Below are 22,002 nucleotides of genomic sequence, written 5' to 3'. Positions count from 1 at the left end.
ACGACACTACCAGTTCTCTTAGTCCTAGATTGGGAAGCCTTGAGTCAGGAAAACGAAAGGGGTCAGGAGTTGAGAAAAATAAGGGTCGAGTTACTATAGGATCCGAAAAGTCATCCAGGATATGCATTGAGGGGACTACAACTATTCCACCAATTGCGATTTGTGTTGCCCAAGTCTTCGTAGTATATTCCCAAATTATTGCAAGAGTTTAATGGCAGTGCAATCGGAGGGCAATAAGGCGTGCAGAAGACCTACAATCATCTGGCGGCAGAACTTTATAAGGTGGGGATGCGCAGAGACGTTGAGGATATGGTGGCAAAATGCAACGTGTGTCAGCGACACAAATACTTGACCAGGACACCAGGAGGGTTATTACAACCATTGACATTACCAGAGAAGCTTTGAGAAGAAGTGACGATGGATTTCATCGAGGGATTGCCACGGTCAGAAGGGTTCACGGTAATCATGGTGGTCGTGTATCGCCTGAGTAAGTACGCACATTTCATTCCCTAGCAACATCCCTACAGGGTGGTCTCAGTCGCATCAGTGTCTGTCCGGGAAGTGGTTTGTTTGCGCGAAGTACCGAAATCAATTATTTCGAATAGGGACAAGGTGTTCCTCATCCACTTTTGGAAGGAGCTATTCAGGTTGCAAGGAACAGTCCTTAAGAGGAGCGTCACATATCATCCCCAGACCGATAGTCAGATGGAGGTGGTCAACAAGAGTGTGGAGACATACTTGCTTTGTTTCATATTCAATACGCCGAAGCTATGGGCCAAGTGGATTGAATGGGTCGAATATTGGTATAACACGTCGTACCACACCGCATCACAGACCACCCCTTTCAAGATATTGTATCGGTGGGATCCACCTCACTTGGTATATTATGGGCATGGCGGCACACAAGTATTTAGCGTCGATCAATACTTGGAGGAGTGGGACGAGATAGTAGCAAAGCTCAAGGGGCATTTACTGAGAGATCAACAAATTATGAAGAGGAAAGCAGATGAACACATGAGAGAGGTGCAATTTAAACTAGGGGACATGGTCTACGTGAAGCTGAGACCGTACCGACAGAAGACATTGGCCAGAAGGAGGAACGAGAAACTTTCACGACGATATTTTGGATCATATGAGGTGATGACACGCATCTGAGAAATGACTTATTGTTTGAGGTTACCACCATCGTCCGCACAACACCTGGTCTTCCATGTGTCATAGTTGAGACGTGCGATTAGAAATCATACACCCTCGCCTACACTACCGCCAACACTGACAAAAGCCTTGGAGGTGATTTTGGAGCCGTTAGAGATCGAAGGAATGCGTCGAGGAGTAGGGGGAACAAAGGAGGTATTGGTCAAATGGCAATGGATGTCGGACTATGAAGCAACATGGGAGCCTCTTGCGAGGTGATCTACAAGCAAATTCCATCCTTCCACCTTGAGGATAAGGTATTTTTTTTAGGGGAGTAATGTTACGTCCATACATGAGTCTGTCCACCCTGAACCGGCAGAAGGCATTATAACCAGCCCACAGGCGGGCCGGTCTTGGCTATAGAAAGAAGCAGGACTAATAGGGGGAGTCGCGGAAAAAGGAAAGAAAATGGTGGGGTCCACTAAGAGCATAATCACATGTGCTAGGAGGAGAAACTAAGGGAGTTTGGAGGAAAAGTTAGGAAGGAAAGTTTTTGAAGTGCTAGGAGGGGATTCTATTAGGGGGAGAACCTAGGGTTTGCCTCCTTTTTACATTATTTTTTTGGTTGTTGTGTTTCTTCTTTTGGTGGTGTCCCTAGCGACGTCTAGGGTGTGGGAGAGCCGATCTATCTCTCGAAAGTTTGGTGGTGTCCCTAGCGACGTCTAGGGTGTGGGAGAGCCGATCTATCTCTCGAAAGTATATCATTTTTTGTATTGTACTTGTTTGCATTGTTTTTCGTAAGAACAACCCTTATTTGACTTGTTTCCACTATTCATCATCGTTTCGCTGTTGTTGCTTGCTGATTTTGAGTCCGGAGCATATCGCATGCCAATTGAAATGAGTTTGGACGCTATGAATACATTAAGTGGCATATTTTCTATTAGGGTGAGTGAGAGAATGGAGATAATGGAGAGACTCTTTTTTAATGTTTCTCACCTTCTAGTAATGCTCCAACGACAAAATTAATTTTTTCTTTAAGTTATCACTCCTCTATGTCTAACTTGGAAAATTTTTACTAGATTGTGTTTTATGATCGTTGACACCTTCAGCTAGTTTATGGAATATACGATTCATATGCTTCCTTTAATGCCATATGGCTTAATTTGTTGGGACTTTGTTTATGCATAAATAAAGCTCGTAAATTATGGTTTTAAAAGCCAATACTTATCATAATCTTCTTTGTTTCGTCAATCACAAAAGATGTTCATTTATTATTATTTTGAGAATGTCAACGGCAGCGACACGCTCTGCTAGGGTTTCGCCCGATGACGATGCCCAGTGGTGATTCTATCGGCTTCTTTGTTTCTCTTCGGCGTCTCCTATGACGACGTTCACTCCCTGTCACTCCTGTTGAAGTCGATCGCTCCCAGCTGTCTCTTTAGTCGACAGAACGCTCCTGCCGTCGTTGTCTGTTTCCTTAGACGAAGGCGCTACAATCGTCTCCCGTAGCCGATCTTGTGTCTGTTTCCTTAAACGAAGGCGCTACAGTCGACTCGCTCCAGACGACCCGAGCCCGACAACGCCAACAGTTTCCTCGCTTCCTTGCGGCTCGTCAAACAATTTCTTTCCTGACCTCTTGTGAGAGAGATGGCCTCGACGTTCCGCTCCTATGCAAATGCCCTTGTTGGCGACTTGCCCATGTGCCCCTCCTCCAGGTTCAGAGCGTGCTTTTGCTATCGGTAAGTCCTGCAATGTTCCACAATCGTACCACGAGGCTCTTGAAGGTGGCGGCGAACACACTTTTATTAAAAAGCCTGGAAAAAAATGGGAGGTCTGCATTTATTCTCACTGAGGTTGAAACTGGTAATCTAGCGTCCTCTTGGCGTTTTGCTTTAGTGGGAAAATTCCTTTATGGTCACCCAAAATTGGAGATCATCAGGAAAAAAATTGATGCTATGAAACTATTGGGCAGTTGGAACATTGGTCTACTAGACGTTCGACATATACTTATTCAACTATCTCACGATGTCAATTATACTCGCATTTTCTCTCGAAAAGTATCAAGATTGACAATCGTTTTATAAAAATTCTGATATGGACTGTCGGTTTTGATCCAAAAGCGGAGTCCCCTATCATTCCAGTTTGGATAAAGTTTCTGGGGTTAAAATTATATCTGTTTAACATGGAAATCCTCTACTTTTTAACAACAGCTTACGGTAAGCCTCTCAAGATGGATAGTCATACTCTTTCTGTCATCAGACCCTTTGTGACTTGTGTGTTAGTTGAGAAAGATATCACTCAACCGGCTCCGGATGAGATATGAATTGACACTATTCACACCGGGCATTGACAAAATGTTGAAATAGAATCACATCCTCCTTACTGCTCTCATTGTACTATGTTTGGTCACAATTTTACTATTTGTTATTGCTTGCATCCTCATCTAAGGCTAAATATCGCTAAAGATCGGTCACCTACCATCCTTGCTGAGAATGTTCAATCAAATCCTCTTTCCAACATTGCAGTTCCACATGAAGAACACCTTACTACAGGTACAGATCCAAATGTGCTGATACCACTTACTGTTATTGAAAAAGGTTCACTTACATGCCAAGACACACGAGAATGCTCTTTCGACCTGATAGAAGATCAGCTGGTACAACAAGTAGTTGTTTCTAATGTTCAACAACCTACACATATCCTGCACACTTCAGATCATTCTGCTGATCAGGTGAGTCAATCTTCGAATGAGGAATGGTAGGTCTACACGAGGAGAAAGAAAAAGAACGGAGGATGATTCGAGCTAGGGAATCTATTGGATGATACATTGGTTACTACTGGCAATGACACTCATCTGACCAATTTATTAGCTGACTCATTCCCTAGAACTAGAGGTAGAGGGAAGGCAAAATCGGGTCGCTGTCCAGCTACCTGATACTCTTATTTTGACACATTTTGGTTTTTTTATTTAGATCTCTTATGTTTTTTATTGTATTTTCTCTTTTTGGAGCCATTTGATTTTATGGTTTTTGTGTGGGCTGGGTGTCGTGTTTCAGAACTTCCACAAAATCTATTTGTACCCTACTTTTTATTTAATATATTAGCCTTTGGGCTTTCAAATATATATATATATATAAAATATCTATATATATATATATCGCACTTTCTTGTTTTGAAAGTCTTCATCTTTATCTTCATTGATGGATCATGCCTTTCTTGGGAGTTTGTAATCATCATATTCATGTCATTATTCAAGATGCCGGTACTCTTCACTTGATGAATGAGTCTGAACTAAACCCTCAGAAAATATGAAGCAAAATAATGTTTACATCCATGGTTTTGAAAATAAAATTGAATGTTGAACCAAAAGGAGAGGTTCAGGTTCAACTGTTTAGCCGAGGTTGAACTGGATGATGTAACGAATATAAAAATTATTTTAATATGATTTAAATGATGTATTAATGATGCTTTAATGATATTTACACTTAATCAATCTATAATATTTTAATTCAAGATCTTTCACTTTTGAATAATTTGAATATAATTTTAAATCAAAATTTTGGGACATAATATTTTAATTGTTTCTCTATGTTTAATCTAAATCTTGTATTCCGAGCCATCTTATTAAAGTCGAAAAGCCCAAATTAAGTAATTTTAAAGCAAGGCAGTTCCACAAAAAATTGTAGCAATTCAAGCTTTCAACCGTCAATTGTAGCCATTATGATTGATTTTTTGCGAAAGTGGTTTTGGATTTGAATTGAATTAGCTGAGGAATGGTTCAAGGTTAAACCGATCTCAATGGTAGGTTCGGTCCAATTTTTAAAATCACATTTATATCTGCTTTTCTCTCCTGGGCAGTCATAGGGAAGTGCACATGATGTTACTAAATTTTCACTCTTTAAATTAGGCTGGAACTTTCCCGAAACATAACTTGACATGGTGAACTCTGCTTTTATTTTTTTTCTTAAAAGTGTAATTCTGGTTCAAGTTTTGTTTAGGAATTAATTTATAATAGCAGATAACTGAAACAAAATTTTGTGCAAATTCTTGCCTAAGAGCAAAAGATTTTTTTTTTATTATTCTCAAGTAATGCTCATCCCAATGCTCATCCCAACAAATAGGAAGCCCTATATCTGAAGAAATGCATTTGGGAGTACAAGTTCTGCATAATGAGATAGGGGGAAACAGATGAACTTCTGCATTAATAGCATGAAAAGAAGGTTGGCTTCTAGCTTGATTAACCTGACATTGTCATGTTGGGGGATAAGGACTGTTATTCCTTCCCTTTTTTTTTTCCTTTCCTGTATATAAAAGAATAGATCCCTAAATTCATTGCCAACTTTTTTAGTCTATTTGTTTAATCTCTTCATATTATTGCAACAACAGTCATCTAAATTCATGCAATTTGATAAGTTCTGCTACTCATCTCATGGGAAAGTCAATATTCTTCTGTTTTCATTACCCATGGAACATTCTTCTTAGCAAAGCTGAAGTTGGAAATTTATAGTATTGCTCATTCTTTGTCTCCCTAGCCCCCAGATCTCTCAGTACTAGGAACTTCATTGTTGACATACTAGGAATTGAATACAAAGGGATAAATTTGCGTTTTGAAAAGATAAACAGCATTCTCATCAGCATTGTTAAGACTATGGCCTTCTCCAGTGTTACCACCTTCCTCGAAACAAAAAAAAATGTAATTTCTAAGATGATTAAGAGGTAATTGATGGTGTAACTTTTCAAAGAGATTTAAAAAGGTTATGCATCTATTAGGGGAAGCTAATAAGATGGTGATTCTATGTTTTCTCTTGTCATGGCTTGATATGTGTAGTATTTTTATTTCTCGATTGGAATGTTTGTTTTTGGAATTTAGGACTTCAGCATGCATTACTCCATATATCTTATTCCTATTTATTTTATATTATGCTAAGAAAATTGCCGGTGAAATCCATATTTGGCAAGCTATTATTTTGTGAAGATAAACTGAGGTTAAGATACTAAGAATTCCTAAAAGAAGAATGTGATGACGTTTACTTAGTTTCTCGCTACTCTTATTTATTTTTATGCAGCAAGAATCGATCATACTGTTTTAATGCTACAAAACTGGCTTGTTCCTGTTTGATTTATGCAATTTGCTGCACAATGGTAGGGCTGATATGTCGTTGATTTTGATTGTACAATGAAGATAACATGTGTGTGTCCCTCACTTCTATCAGTTTTATCTATTCTCTTCTCGTCAATTTTTTTGTTATTAAACAGAGGGCTGTAATTAAAAGTGTTTTTGTTCATCCACGTTTGCATTTGGGTTTCATTTATTTTCATATTTCTGTAGCATAACATTGTGTAGATCTCAACTTTATTCTTATGAAGTGATTGTTTGCTTCTCAAGTATTGGATGTGGATTAATCTCAGCATTTCATGTGTACACAGATCTCAAGACTCTCACTTGTGGGCTTTGTTGTTGGGTTTCCTTTCAGTTTGCATGGTCAACATAATTTGGAGGTACTTATGTCTTTGCCACCACATAATTTTTATTTATTTATTAACTTTCTCTTTTTTTTCTTCTGAGCAGGCAGTTCAAGTAAGGCTTTTCATGGAGGAGCTGCGCAAGACAGGGAAGCTTGACGGTCTGTGCTACACATATTGGGATGAAAACTATACATCAAAAGTAAGGGAATATTGATTGGAAGATAATTGTTGATCAAGTGTTGTAAGACATTTGATCCTAAAAATTGTCATCTTTCCTTTTTTCTATTGCTTACAGTGTGTCGAAGCTTTGTTGCAACCATTGAATCTGCATCCTGTAGAACACAAGACCATCATCGACAAATTCGCTGCTGTAGGGATACTTCAGGTGACTTAACATACTGTTAACTTTTTTTTATTCTTTCCTACTATAATGCTGCTTCTAAAACATTCTTTGTCCAATTTTATGCTTTTTCAATGAATTTTATGCTTTAAATTATAAATTTTACTTTTATACAATTCATCTTTTATATTATCCTATGCATATCTTGGCTTTAAGTTGCCATTTTCACCAAAAATCCCCTCAATGGTTTACACTACTGGTAGGGTTTACGGATCATTGAAGTTGGCATTTAATGAAATAGATTATAATCTTCATGTTATATGCTACTTTGTTCTCCGGATGCACCAATATAATATCTTGTCCATTTATTATGGCATAATGTAATCCTGTTGACTCGAGTGATTGTAGATAGAATATGATGGCCTATTGCATACTATTTTTAATAAATAATATTGTTTTTTTATTGTAAGGATTAATTTTTCCAGGAGGATTGTAAGGGCTCAGTTACACAGGAGAAGAAACGAAGACTCGAGGAAGAGGGAGGGGTCAAGTAAATGAACAGAAAGGAGACGAAGTGAGGAGTCGGCCAGTTAAAAGAGGGAGATGAAACGAATAGTCGGGAACTCAGAGGTTACTTGCGATAAAGCGATACTAATAGGAAGACAATGCAAGTCCAGAAGAACAAAAAAGGAGGAGAAAGAGAAAGGAGGAGAGGGGAAAAGGATGGGTGCAACTCACCTGCATGGGAGGCTCGAGCGTAATAGAGGAGAATGCTTCGGTGACAAAGTAGAGGAGGCGAAGAAGAGCCGAATGTGGAGCTCTCCCATGTAGAGGAAGAAGGGGGAGCTCTCCCATGCACTGAGGATTCGTTTGCTCTGTTGCCATGCGAAGGAGGAAGTAGGGGGTGCCAGCGTCGAGAGCTTTGAGCAAGCAACAAGAGTCTAGCGCAGAGGAAGAAGGAAGTCGACTATGCCCTAAGCTTTCGGTGCAGATGATCGCGAGAATAGGGGCATAAGCGTCCGTACGAAGAAGAGAGGAAAAATCAAGCTGAGGCATTTGACCAAGCCTAAGGAGAAGAAAAGGAGTAGGGCTGTAAACGAGCGTGTTCGGCTTATTCGAATCTGGCTTGTGTTCAAAATCGGCTCGTGTTCGAAATCGCTCGTGAACAGTGTATTCGCGTTCGGCTCGAATAATATTTTCATGTTCGTGTTCGGCTCGAAATTGACTCGTTAGAATATAAAATTATTTTAATAAATATTATTTTTGAAAAAAAATAATAATTTTGTCTAAAATTTTTTCAAGAAGAAATTTCATACAAAAATTCAGATATTTATTAACTTAAAAAAAATGATAAACTCAAAAAATTTTACAATATTGATTACAAAATTTTATACAAGAATATTAATATTATTTGACAAAAATTTACAAAATAAGAATCAATTTATTACAAATTTTAAAATGTACAAACTAAACAAGAGTACAAAATATAAAATAAAAAATCTCAAAATAAAAATCAAAATCTAAAAAAAATTGTATTGAACATTTAAGTTTTCTTATGTTTTACATACAACTCAAACTACTAAAACTAATTTTTATAAACCACGAGCTCACACCATTGGAGCTCCTGACAAGCATCGGGAGTAGATACGCAGCTTTCTTCGGTGTAGTAGGTTGTAGAACCGGAGACTACGATGGTCGTTGGTTGATCTCTGCTACCATTCTTTATTTGTAACTGCAGAAAAAAAAATATAAATTTATGGCTGCTAATAATCAGCAGTTTATGGCTGTCAGGTAAAGCTCTTTATTGAGTGAAAGATCATACATCATTTTACACACAAAGTGAATATTTTGGGATTGCTTATGCTTACCAATGTAGGTATTCTCTATTAGCTGGTTATTACATTTTTACCACCTAGATGTATAAAAATATGCATTTGATTTTTAAAAAGTTAGTAAAAGTGGTAAATGTAAATATTAAAGTTCAGGTAAATGCCCCCAAAAAATATAAATCCAATGAAACTCCTTCATTTTCCCATCAAAGATAAAGAGAAGTTTGACATGAAGACAATGAAATGATACCCAAAGTATAAGTCATATATTCGCCTCCGAAGGTGTCATCGCCTGCAAACTACACCAATTTTCTGCATACAAAATGATGTATAGTTAATTGAGACAATTACATACATACCACCGAATTCCTACATATTTACATATCTAACATCTATACTTTATTTTTTACATTTATAGTACCCAAACCATTCACATCACATCAAAAATACCATCATTTTAACTTTTAAAAAGAGAAATGCGCCTTTTCATGCATGGGTAAGGTGGGTATGCATGTAAAAATTAAATTTTAGTTGTTAAATATGTAAATACATAGGAGTCGACTAGCATGTATGTAAATATTCCTGAGCAATAAGGATAAAATGAAATAGCACCTTCCTGCAACCATATCCAATTTACAAAACTCACACAAACAGCGAGAAAAATAAACCCACAAATTTGAATACCTTTCCATCAACCTCTGCATAGATTGTGAACCTACATCTAAAAATAATATAGCATAAAGATGGAAAAATGTACTTTTGCATTCTTAAATTTTTTTATTGGCCTAACGTATTTAATATTGCTTTGTTCAATTTATCTCATATTTTCATGAAGACCTATGCTTAACAAATGTGAATCCAAATTGGAACATGCATGATAGAGAGCTCAACAATATCCATTAGCCTTTCCAAGTTGTAATCATATACTATTTCAAATACTGTCAACAACATAGTTCTAAAAATAGTGTAATAAGCAAATTCTGATGTAGCAAAGTATAAATCCAAATCGTTTTAAAAAATGGTAAACCATACGTCTGAGTAATGCTCCAAGCCTCCTTCCAACTCAAGCCCTTAGAGTCAATTAGTATCTGCATCAGTTCAGGAATGCTTAGCACAGGATGAGTATCACTCATTTGAATAGCTATTTTACTAGGAAATTCCTCCCAATTGACCGAATTTTCTGATCTTCTCTCAAAAAAAAGAAACAATATTTTGAAAAGCAAAGCGCAAGGTGTACTACTGTTTTAAACAACCACACCCTACATAAACCAAATAGAGTAATTTCGAAAAGGCTAAACCACAAGTAAAACATGCAGCCTCTAAGAAGCTGATTACGGGATGTATAACAACAAGTAAACCTCAACAAAATAGAATCAGCCAGCCACCTACCATATCTATAAAAAGAACAATAAATCAGAGAGAAAAACAAATCATAAAGTATAATTCCATCAACAAAGCATAAAGTATAATTTCATCAACAAAGCATAGAGTATAATTCCATCAACAAGACATAAAGTTCAACATGCCAATGCTCAACTAGAAGAAGTGTTCTGAAGTTGTTTCTTCATCAATATACTCGGGTAAAGTCATATGAAGTTGTTCTTCTTTGTTCTTCTTCCATTAATTCTTGCTGGAACAAAAGATATATAAAATAATAAGTTATAAGAACATAAAAATTAAAAGGTTAATAAAAGCTAAAAACTAATTGTTGAGAGAAATTACCAAAGGAGTTTTAAAACTACTTGTGGATCTAATCCAGCTAGAAGTGTATGTTAATGCATTCACCGTATTTGCCGAGAGTGAGCTTCTATAATCACTAAGAACTCTTCTACCGGTACTAAATGATGATTCCGTAACAACTGTTGTTATTGGAATTGATAGTATATTACAGAAAAGATAAGCTAAGTGCTAAAAATATGTACTCAATAAGCTAATTAACTAAAAATATGACGTAACAAATTCCGAATCAGAAACTCATCATTTATCTAAGCCCAAAAACTACCATCATGGGAACAGGAAACTTTTCACCAAGTATTCACATAAGATAAAGTAAGAAAAATTTAATAGACAAACTAATATTTAGACAAAGGCTCCAGTCTAGTTGAAAGTTATTAACTATGTACTCAAAGCATGAACAAAGTTATGCATCTAACTAACGCCAATAGTCAAACACATTATAGAATATTCATTTTATTTTCTACCGTGAGCCATTTAAATGGAATTCATTTTTATAACACATTACAGAATATACACTGTGCGGGATTTGTACGTAAATCTTCCAAATAAAAGAAATTTAAGAAACATTAGGACAAGAAGCATACCTGAAGATAAATATGAAATATTACAGAAAAGATACTTAAATATAACACCTTGGTATCCAAACAAGCAGCCGTCCAAGAGCATCGAGCAACCAAGTAAGAATGTCAATCAATCGAACCAACACTGCTGAGAAAGAGAAGTAGAGATCAAATTTTTTTTAAGTTTTCAATAACCCTTATATCATATCTCATCCATAAAAAACCAGATCTAAATTCAATATACGAGATTTCACTGCCAAAACCCTAAAAGACTAGGTTTCACTCAAAAAATCTAAGTAAATCTAAAAGAAATTTAAGAAAATTTAAGCTAAGAGGTACCTTTGTAAGTAAACAAGTAACCAAGCAAGAAAATTGAGCAGTCGAGCCAACGTTGACTATCCGAGGAGAAATAGAAGTAGATATTAGTAGAAGAACATGAAACCAGAGAGCCTTCCACGATTTTGAGAGGATCAGAGGAGCCTTCCGCAATTTTGAGAGGATGAGCGATTTTGAGAGGAGAGAAAGGCAGCCGCACCCCAGAACTTTCGAGACAGAAATGGGAGCCGCGGATCGCTGTTAGGGTTTTTTATCTATGGTATATTTTATTGTTATATATATATATATTAAATGTGTAACTAATATTCTATAAATATATAATATTTATATAAGTAATAGTAATATAATATTCTTAATATTTTTTATATATTATAATTTATAGGATAAATTTTTTAAAATTTGATAATTCATTTTTTAAAAAAATTTAATTAATTATAATTTATAATATTTAATTTTATGAATATGTTTTATGTATATTTATATATATTTATTTTCGAGTCAATTCAAGCCGAACACGAGCGAACAAACTTTTATTCGTGTTCGGGTCGTTTATATTTCGAGTTTAAAAATTTGTTCGTGTTCGGCTCGTTAGGCTTAACGAACAAGTCGAACACGAGCTACTTAACGAGGCGAACACGAGATGTTCGCGAACAATGAGCCAAATTGACAGTCCTAGGGAGGAGTTCCTGCAGGATGAGGGGAGGTCGAATCGTAATGTAAGAATTTTTATAATACGCATTTGTATTCTAAATTATTAATTATTAATTGTAATTTTTAATTAAATCAAATTTTAAGTTAAAGAAGTTTTATAGTAAGAACGTTATGGTATAAATTAATAGTAAATTTTATAATACTGTAATTAATAATAAATTGTTACAATATATAAATAAGCTAGGTAATTAGAAAGTTAAATTAGGATAGCCAACTTTTTGTCAATATTTATTAGGCTTAAATTGTTGAATGAAGATTACAATTACGATGATAATAAAATTATTAATACTATTTGATACGTTAAAGGGTCAAATAAAGACAGTGTCTTCTAACAATAAGATTAATAATAATTTTTTATGCATTTGACTTTAGGTTTTTCATTCAAGATAAGTGAAGAGAACGTTTAGAATCATCATGATCATGGTGAACACTCGTACTTTTAATCTGTAGTAATATTTTAGTTATTCTCGATTTTTATACATTAGTAGATAATGATATTTGCATAAATTTTATTTTGATTAATATGTTATTATTTATTGGTCGTATTGTTAGGAATGTTTATAGATACTTAATATTATGTATTGGTATATGTTATATATAGTATATTGAATTGAATGCGAAAAGTACATGAATGCTATATTTATGTTGATTGCTTGTATAGACATGACTGGCTATGATGAAGTCATTGCTTGATGGTACTAGTGATGGAACACTAAGGTACTTGTGCATGTATATAAGAAAGGATATTGATATTGGTGTCTTAATTGATACAATTTTTAGACAGTGTTCTAGTGGCAGTTGTACAGATGTAGTATGATATTAATGGCTATTAATATAGTAATGTTCTCTAAATAGTATCAAATATTTTTATTGATTTATTAAAAATATGATTGACATGCATATTTTTTCATTCTCTTGTATTATTATGGCTTATGAGTATGAGTATTTACTGACTTGTCTAGATCATTATTATTTTAAACTAACTTTTTGAGTTAATTAAATGTTTAACGATGAGCGTTAAAAGAGATAACATTTATAGAAGATGTGAATAACAGTAACAATGTAGTTTTAAATATATTGTTTTAATTTAATTCGATTAGTGACTCTTTCATTTGTTAAATTGTAGATGAATATAGAAAATTTAGTTCCCACAGTCCAATCCTTTGTTCCCGTCTTAGTTAATTCCAAGTCCTGCGCCGTGTCGCAATAAGGATCTACTATGGTGCAACATATTATTTTGTGCTTTTTATTAATGAAAGGCTATAATAGGATGTCTATGTCATAACCTGAATTCAAATGTGTTGCTGCCCACCTATCAAAGGGTGCAGCTTTTCAAGAAAACTGTCGTCACAAATGCCGCGCCCCGCCCCCCTTCCCCCACAATGTTGGATTCAATTCTCTTCAGTTTGTATTGTAATATCATAGTGTAATTACTCCCATTCTCATTGGGCATGCCATCGAGCATAACACTGTTGGTGGTAAGGATTGATGTAGAACAAAGTAAAGGGTTATATGTTCATCTTACCAGTGACTAAAATGAGTGACATTCTCTTTGAAATTTCAACTTAAACCAGTTATAACTTTAACAGATAAAATTCATTCCAATTGTTTATGAGATCAAAAGGTGATAAGTGGAAAAGGGAATTCTGAAATATGTTAGCTTAACTGCAAGCCTAAATCATAGGGCAGTTTAGAAAAAGCTTCTTGCCGTCAAATTTGAAGATGGGCATTTTGGATCATCCCAAATGAGTGTCGTCCAAATTGTATGACTAAGTCTCACTTAGAAATATATGGGCCATATTTATAGGAAGGATATCACTTCAGATATGATCATTGTTGTAGAAGTGTCTAGTTGGAAGGGAATGACACGTTTGAGTGATAGAAATGGTGATTCTATCCGTCCAAGAAACCATGTAAGGCTATGAATGTATTTTCACGTGGCCAGCATCATAATAGGGGCCTCGCTCAACTAGGCATCCCCTTTGCCTTTCTTGTTAGTTCGGATCAATGGAATCGAATTAGCGAGTTTTTCGAGAACAAGCACTTGGATAATATGGCCAATTTAGCCAAAAGTGAAGAGGGCTACACTCAAGGACTTAGAGCTGCAAACTCCAATCACTTCTTATCCCTGGGGATTAGTGGTTCCCTGGGTGCAGAAGTGTTTGCAGGCCTATTCTATGCCATAACTTTGGACTGAAGTAGGGAACCCCCTAGGAAGTTGGGCTGCAAATTCTACTCTAATTGTATGGCTCATTGCAGTGCATCCCTCAGGACTGTAGATAAAACTACCTGCTCTATATGATTATCTTTTTCATTTCTTCAATCCTGAATTTAATTATCATTGTCAGAAGATCTCCAATAATAGATGTATAAAATATTGTGCTTGCATGATATAAAAATACATACTCTTTCTCTCCCCCGCCCCTCTCTCTCAGGCTTTCTAAAGTTAAATTCTGAAGAATGTTCTGTGCTATGTTTGCGGACAGGGTTATCTAGATTATATGAACAGGAATTTGAAAAAAGAAGGGCAGCCAATAGAACTTTCAATTGTCAAATGATCTGCTTATGGAGAAATACAAATTGTTTGTTTGTTGTAAGGTAAGTTATTAAGAATAGTCGGATCAATACTTTTACTGATGTATTTGTTCTGGAGGCTGTGTTGTTGTCCTGAGCTCGTCTGCTATTCAAGTACTTTGATAATCTTTTTTTATTATCGCTGTTTCTTTTAGTTTTTTTTTTTTTTTCACTTTTTGTTAAAATAGCATGTTGGTTTTTAGCAGTTTCTATTCGAGTAATCTTTAGATTTTTATTTTTTTTTTAACAGTCTGTATTCATTGGCTCTTCTTATGAGTGCGCTTTGACAAGGAAAAAAAAATTTTTTTTTTTTACTTAAATTATGAGTTGGTGTATATTGTAAGCTTTCAATGAGTGTATATTATTTAGTATTTTTGACAATCAAGTGATACCTTGATGTAATAAGTTTAGGTTTTTTTTTTAGCTCTTATGAAAAGCAAAATTAAGGATGTCAAAGAATAAACTACTCTAAATAAAATTGGGGATCAAATGGGAGGGTTAGTGAAGAGTTCTATTCAATAATCATGTAGGCTTATAAATAATTTTATTGAAAGAAATAAGCTCATCTATTTTGAATGCACTGTAATCTCGGACAACTAAGAAATTAATGCCAGCCAAGTTAATTATTTCATAAATAAGAGTAACATGAATATGCAGGAAAACTTGGAAGGGTTAAGTGCGGAGTGACCATGCTACAAAGGCTATATGAGTACCCTTTTATGGATGATGTTGCTATAAAAATCAGGCTTTGATGGTTTGTTCATATACGTAAAAATGCACCAATAAAGTGGTGGATAGGATCATTCTGAAGGCTTGGGAATAGTGACATTATAAAAGGGTCTTCACAACTTCTGCATATTCTAAGGCGTGGTTTTTTATGTAAACGTTACAAGTATAAAACTCTCATCAATTATTTTCAAGTAATATTTTCATTGTTTGTATTCCTTGCATTCTAGTGCAGTAGTTCCCCCTTCTTTTGTTATAGCAGTAGAGATAATGTTGAAAGCCATCAAAGCGTAGTTTGTCGTTAGCTGTTGAATTGATTTTAAATAGTATTTCGATTGAAAGGGCACGGTTAATACCTAGAAAAGATTGAAATTTACACTTCTAAGTGAAACAGTTTAGGAAGATTTATATACACACCACTCAATTCCTATGTATTTACATATCTAATACGCAAGCTTCAATTTTGACTAATATGCCACCTTATCAATGTATGAAAGGTGTATTTCACTTTTTGAAAGGCTGAATGGTGGTTTTTTTTTTTTTTGGGGTAATATAAAAAGATTTGGGCTGTAAAAATATAAATAGCTAAGTTTTAGTGACACGGGAGGGTTGGCCATTTGTTAGTCTTGGAATTGCCGCCCAATAGGAGTGTCCTCAGCTCTCCTACATATCCACTAGTATTTATTTGAATGCTTTGTGTCTTAGGGATTAGTTTATGTTGTTTCTAATTTCAGTTCTGAATGGACAGCTACCGGCGTCCTGTTTTCCTTGTCTTAGGTTGTATCTGACGGATAGGGTGGTGCTCATGCTGCATCCCTTTCCCCTAGTGGTGAATATCCTCTCTGACTTCCACCTCCACCCTACCTCCTTTCCGCTAACTACTCTTCCAGCAGCCCCACATCCTCCTCTTCCCCTTTTCCTAACAGCCAGCATCCCTCCATCAACCAACCACTCCTGTTGCCACTTTCTCGGGGATGTGACCTACTGTCCAGCTCTTCCTATCACCTTCAAGCCACCCTCATGTCATTCACTTATCCCTCCCAGATCACTTCCCGCCATCCATGACACTTCTAACCCATCCGCCGTCTCGTTTCCTGCCAACCTTCTAACCGGCAACCATGTGTGCGCCACCTTCCTGTATCTCGCCTTCCTTCCCACAGCCACCCTACACTACAACCGCCCCTTCCACAGGCGCTGCTCCACAATCCAGCGGTCACGCAGCATATCCCTAACATGCTGTCCAACCACAGCACCTCCACCGCCGCCTATGCCCAGTTCAGTGTCGTCTTATTGTTTTCCCTATTTCAAACGCCATGTTTTTAACTCTTTTAATGCTAGCAATACTATTTTCTATTTTTTATTGTGATATGGGTTAACTCCATTATCATTAAGTGTTAGATATTTAAATACATAGAATTTTGGTGGTATGCATGTAAAAGCCCCAACAGCTCAACGGCAGAAAAGAAGAACCTATATTGCTGGCAAGAATCACTATCTTTCCTATATTAAATTACTTTCACAAAGTCTATTAATTCTCTTAAAAAGAACCTTTTTTTCAATAGTAAATCGTTTGTTCTAAATTTTTCAGCTTGAGTTCTTAATTCTTCAAAGCTTTATTTATTTATTTATTTATTATTTATATGCATGCATGTGAGTGTGTGTCGCATACTCGCATGCGTGTACTTTCGTGTATGCGCGCACGTTCGTCATTTGAGATGTTGCAGTAGAATGTCTCTAAATATGAATGCATAAAGTATTATATTAATGAAATCAAATAAAATTCCCACTTATTATGTTTTTTCTAATTAAGCCATTATTAGGAAACATAAAAAAAAAAAATTAGCTGCATTGTATATGTTCATATTTTGTGAACTCTTATTTAAAATCAGGGCATTTACAAATATACCACCCAATTCTTATTAAATGTACATATTTCAACAATGACTTTATTTTTTTTTTACTTTTATACCACCCAAAATTTTCACATCTCATCAAAAGTATCACCATTTTAATTTTGAAAAGGTGAAATGCCGATTTAGATAAATATATAATAATCGTGTGCTATGTATGTAAATAACCCTTAATTTGTGCAAGGGTATCGATGGAAACATGCAGAGGTCATAAAATTTAGAATTATAGCAACTAGTCTATAGAATAATTTGTGTATTTCAATTTAGTTAGGCGTCTTGAATCCTATATTCTAAATGGATTTACGTTTTAAGGGAAGAATTAGGGAATGAGGAAAAACTGTTGTGAGATATGTACTTCCTGGCATAAAAATGAGACGAAAAAGAATACAAGCAAACACAGATCGTTTACGTGGTTCGATCCAACTGGATCTAGGTCCACGGGAGGGAATCAATCAAATATTTCACTAAGGTAAAAGAAATGGAGAATACATAGCTTATACATAGAGATGAGCCTTCATCTTCCTTCTATGGCCTCCCTCTCAAGCGACACCTTAATACAAGACCTCAAGATGCTCTCCTCCTCTCTAACTCTATAGTTATTCTCTCCTCCTTTGTGGTAGCATAAGATATCTTCTCTCTTTGTTCTCCTAAGCCTCACACCCTCTCTATTTATAGAAACAAGAGATTGGTATGTGGGAGGTAGGTGAGCGGTAGATGAGCGGTAGGTCAGATGTGGTAGGTGAGCGGTATCACATTACAAAAGTGCCATTTTACCTTAGTTCATTAATTGAGGGTCAAAATAACAAAAACTAACCTCAAGAGAAGGATTGTAAGGGGCGGGTGTTATATTGCTTCAAATAGCCGTCCATTTTAAATGGGGGAATATTTCCTACATGAATTTTATCTATATATGTATATATACATATATAATGTTATCTATGACAATATCCTCTGATGGCACCACATTACTTTTTATGTTTTCTATGCACTTCGTCGAGGCAGTTTGTTCGGTCTCCTTGAGAGAGTGAGCTTCTTACAGCAGAAGCGATTTGAAATGACAAGTTGGAGGGATATCTATCAAATGATGTGCACTTAAAGATGTATGTTCGGTATTCTTATTCTGCAACTCCTACTCAGTTGCTCCTACTTGGAAAAATTATTCCATACTTGCGTGCGGTATCCGATCCGGACCTTAAATCACATTATCTACAGTCCCGATGTATTTCGGTGGGCTCCATCTAAAATTTAAAAAAAAAAAAACAGAAATAATTCTGACCGTGGATAACGGTGATCTACAGTCAGGATCGAACACCGCATGCAGAGATGCATGCGGTGTCCGTACGCAATAATTCCTCCTACTTGGCAACTCATACTTGGTAGCTCATCGATCATTGTTTGTTCAATAGGCTTGAGAAACCCAACAAAATCTTTTCGTATTACATTAGCCTAATAAGACTGCTCACATTGCATTTCTGACCGCATAATACACCATGAAATAAAAATTTAAGACGAGGATTTTGAATGTTGTCGAGAAATAAATAGTTAATGTGGTGATACAAAATAGATTCAGGTGATGAGTTGTCTTCAACACAGCACTCATATGATTTCTTTCTTAAAATTATATAATATTTTTAATTATCTTAGATCTCAAATAAATATTTTGTAGTCTACAAGCGATCTCGCACAAAAACAATAATTTTTGTATTTGCGTCCATGATAATTTTTTCTTACATACATCATAATTAAATTATAGGGGATCATCCGAAATATTACTGAACTTTTAAAATTTAAATGTTTTTTTTAAAGTAATTAAATGTTAATTGTATAAAAATGTAAGATTTACATACCAAGTCAGTAGCCACTTAATATATATATATATATACTATATATATATATATATAACGGAATGGCATGAGGCTATTATAGGAGTTCCGGCCATCCCCAATGAGCATAACAATTTGAGTATCGCACCGTCCATCAAGGGGAAATGAATCCCGGACCAGAGGGCATTTACAATTGACAAACTGACGCCTGACCAACTGATTTGATTAGATATGTAAATACATAAGATGCATGTAAATTTTCTAAAATAATATTTCACTTTTTAAAAATTAAAATAATCATATTCCTCGTGTAAGTAAGCGAATAATGTTGTATTAATGCATAATTCTAAGGTAAAAGGACGAGGAATTCGCCTCAGAAAATTACAGAATTGTTTTTTTTTTTTTTTCCTCCCCCTTTTATCCGCAAGTAAACTATAAACGGGAAAATAGATAAATCCCTTCATCCCTCTCCCTCTGCTGGTCAACCGGGAAACCCTACCCGATAAAGAAGTGACTATGAAGGAGGAGATATTGAGCGGCGTCTCGGAAAGCCTAGAGGAGAAAGAAGGCATCCAACAGGTTCGATCATCCGGAACGCAATCCTTCTGATTGGGGTTTATTTAATTCGTAAGTTCACGCCGATTCTCTGTTGCTTATTTTCAGATCTGAATCAAGTTAGGGTTTCTATTTGGAAGCTCAATCATGTCTGCTCTGAAAGAACTTCTCCCCCCGGCAAAGTCCACTACATCATCCTACTATGACCACTCCAAGGATTCCTGGTTCAAGGATCGGTTCAGCTCCTCCGCCTCCGATCCCTCACAGCCTGCTACCGCCGTCAAGCCAAACCCTATCCCACCCTACGGAAAACGCTCCGGCTTCGTTCCGAGGAGGCCGGAGGACTTCGGCGATGGCGGCGCTTTTCCCGAAATTCATGTTGCTCAGTATCCTCTCGGCATGGGAAGAAAGGAAGAGAAGCCGGGCTCCAAGATCCTTCCCCTCACCGTCGATTCTCAAGGGAAGGTGGCCTTCGATGCGATCGTTAGGCAGAACGAGAACGCATCAAAAATCGTCTATTCGCAGCACAAAGATCTCGTTCCTAAGGTCTCCGTGGAAGAAGACGAAGAATCGGAGGAATTGCAGAAAGAGATTGAAGAAACCACTCAGCGCACAAAGGCTGCGCTGGAGAAAATCGTGAACGTGAGGCTGAGCGCAGCACAGCCGAAGAATGTTCCGACGCAATCACAAGAATCGAAGTACATCAAATACAAGCCTTCCCAGCAATCTGCTGCGTTTAACTCTGGGGCGAAGGAGAGAATTATAAGGATGGTGGAGATGCCTTCTGATCCTCTCGAGCCTCCCAAGTTCAAGCACAAGAGGGTCCCGAGAGCCTCCGGCTCCCCGCCGGTGCCGGTGATGCACTCTCCACCAAGGCCTGTTACTGTTAAAGATCAGCAGGATTGGAAGATCCCGCCTTGCATTTCGAACTGGAAGAACCCTAAGGGTTACACAATTCCTCTGGATAAGCGTCTTGCTGCTGATGGAAGGGGGCTTCAGGAGGTGCAGATTAATGATAACTTTGCTAAGCTGTCGGAGGCTTTGTATGTGGCTGAGCAGAAGGCGAGAGAAGCTGTTGCTATGAGATCCAAGGTGCAGAGGGAGTTGATGCTGAAGGAGAAAGAGAGGAAGGAGCAGGAGCTTAGAGCTTTGGCACAGAAGGCAAGATCAGAGAGGACTGGCATTGCACCTGCTCCTACTGCTCCTGCCCATAATAAGGCTATGCTTGATGATGTGGAGGATGATGATGATGATTTAGGAATGGAACGACATGAGCCATCCCTTCGCAAGGAGACGAGGGAGGAAAGGGAAGAAAGGCTGCAGCGGGATAAGATTCGTGAGGAGAGGAGGCGCGAGAGGGAGAGGGAGCGGCGGCTTGAGGCGAAGGATGCTGCAATGGGGAAGAAGAGTAAAATAACGAGAGATAGAGACCGGGATATCAGTGAGAAAGTTGCTCTGGGGATGGCTAATACTGGAGCAAGACAGAGTGAAGTTATGTATGATCAGAGACTTTTCAACCAAGATAAAGGAATGGAATCCGGCTTTAATGCTGATGACCAATACAATATTTATGATAAGGGCCTTTTCACTGCACAACCTACATTGTCTACTCTGTATAGGCCAAAGAAAGACACTGATTCTGAAATGTATGGAGGTTCTGATGAGCAGTTGGAGAAGCTTATGAAGACGGATAGGTTCAAGCCTGATAAGGCTTTCTCTGGTGTGCAAGATAGACCTTCTGGTAGCAAGAGAGATAGGCCTGTGGAGTTTGATAAGCAGGAGGAGAATGATCCCTTCGGTTTGGATCAGTTCTTGACGGAGGTGAAGAAAGGGAAGAAGGCGATGGATAAGATTGGTGGAGGGGGTACAATGAAATCAAGTGCAGGGTCGTCGATGAGAGATGACTTTGAGGGAGGGGGTTCGGGAAGGACTCGGATTGCATTTGAGCGGGGACGCTGAGAGATGGCTATGAAAGAAGGTTTATCACTAGCTTATGAAGTATCACAATCTATGTTGAAGATTTAAGTATTCAACTTTTAGGCTTTGTCTGCATTTTATTTTAAGCATGTGTGATGTTTTATGTGTAATCAAAATTGTGAGAGTTTGCATTTTAGTATGGAATATAGAGTTAACAAATAAATTCTCTCATTATCTGGTTGCTGTTTTTTAAAAAAATGGAATTTATATACATGCCATGAAATTCTTATGTATTTATATATCTAACACCTAAGATTTCATATTTACATAGTGCTCAATGTTTTAAGATCACATCAAAATTACTACTATCGCTAACTTTTGCAA

General features: G+C 36.7%; 2 protein-coding genes across 7 annotated transcripts in view; both read left to right on the top strand.

Moving 5' to 3' along the window:
• Positions 1–15,484, top strand: part of LOC110023305 (putative pre-16S rRNA nuclease) — a 50,311-nt gene extending 34,827 nt beyond the window's left edge. For 3 of the 6 annotated variants that reach the window (XM_020722629.1, XM_020722631.1, XM_020722627.1), the window contains exons 4-7: positions 6,562–6,633; positions 6,704–6,799; positions 6,896–6,985; positions 14,600–14,848. In XM_020722629.1, coding sequence (XP_020578288.1) covers positions 6,562–6,633; positions 6,704–6,799; positions 6,896–6,985; positions 14,600–14,671 — 330 coding nt within the window. In that variant the 3' untranslated portion in view covers positions 14,672–14,848. Of the gene's footprint in view, positions 1–6,561; positions 6,634–6,703; positions 6,800–6,895; positions 6,986–7,425; positions 8,028–14,599; positions 14,849–15,344 lie in introns of those variants that run through there. The other 3 variants (XM_020722628.1, XM_020722632.1, XM_020722630.1) reach the window with 3 other exon arrangements.
• A 4,115-nt stretch (positions 15,485–19,599) lies between these two features.
• On the top strand, positions 19,600–21,849 carry LOC110023455 (SNW/SKI-interacting protein). Its single transcript, XM_020722886.1, has 2 exons — positions 19,600–19,725; positions 19,810–21,849. Exon 2 carries the CDS (start codon positions 19,849–19,851, stop codon positions 21,658–21,660), a length of 1,812 nt encoding a protein of 603 aa, XP_020578545.1. The 5' UTR covers positions 19,600–19,725; positions 19,810–19,848; the 3' UTR covers positions 21,661–21,849.
• Positions 21,850–22,002: the final 153 nt, after the last annotated feature.

The sequence above is a fragment of the Phalaenopsis equestris genome, unplaced genomic scaffold (genome assembly GCF_001263595.1).
Source record: "Phalaenopsis equestris unplaced genomic scaffold, ASM126359v1 Scaffold000224, whole genome shotgun sequence".
In the NCBI taxonomy this organism is placed as follows: Eukaryota; Viridiplantae; Streptophyta; class Magnoliopsida; order Asparagales; family Orchidaceae; genus Phalaenopsis; species Phalaenopsis equestris.
This window is presented reverse-complemented; position numbering and strand designations above follow the sequence as displayed.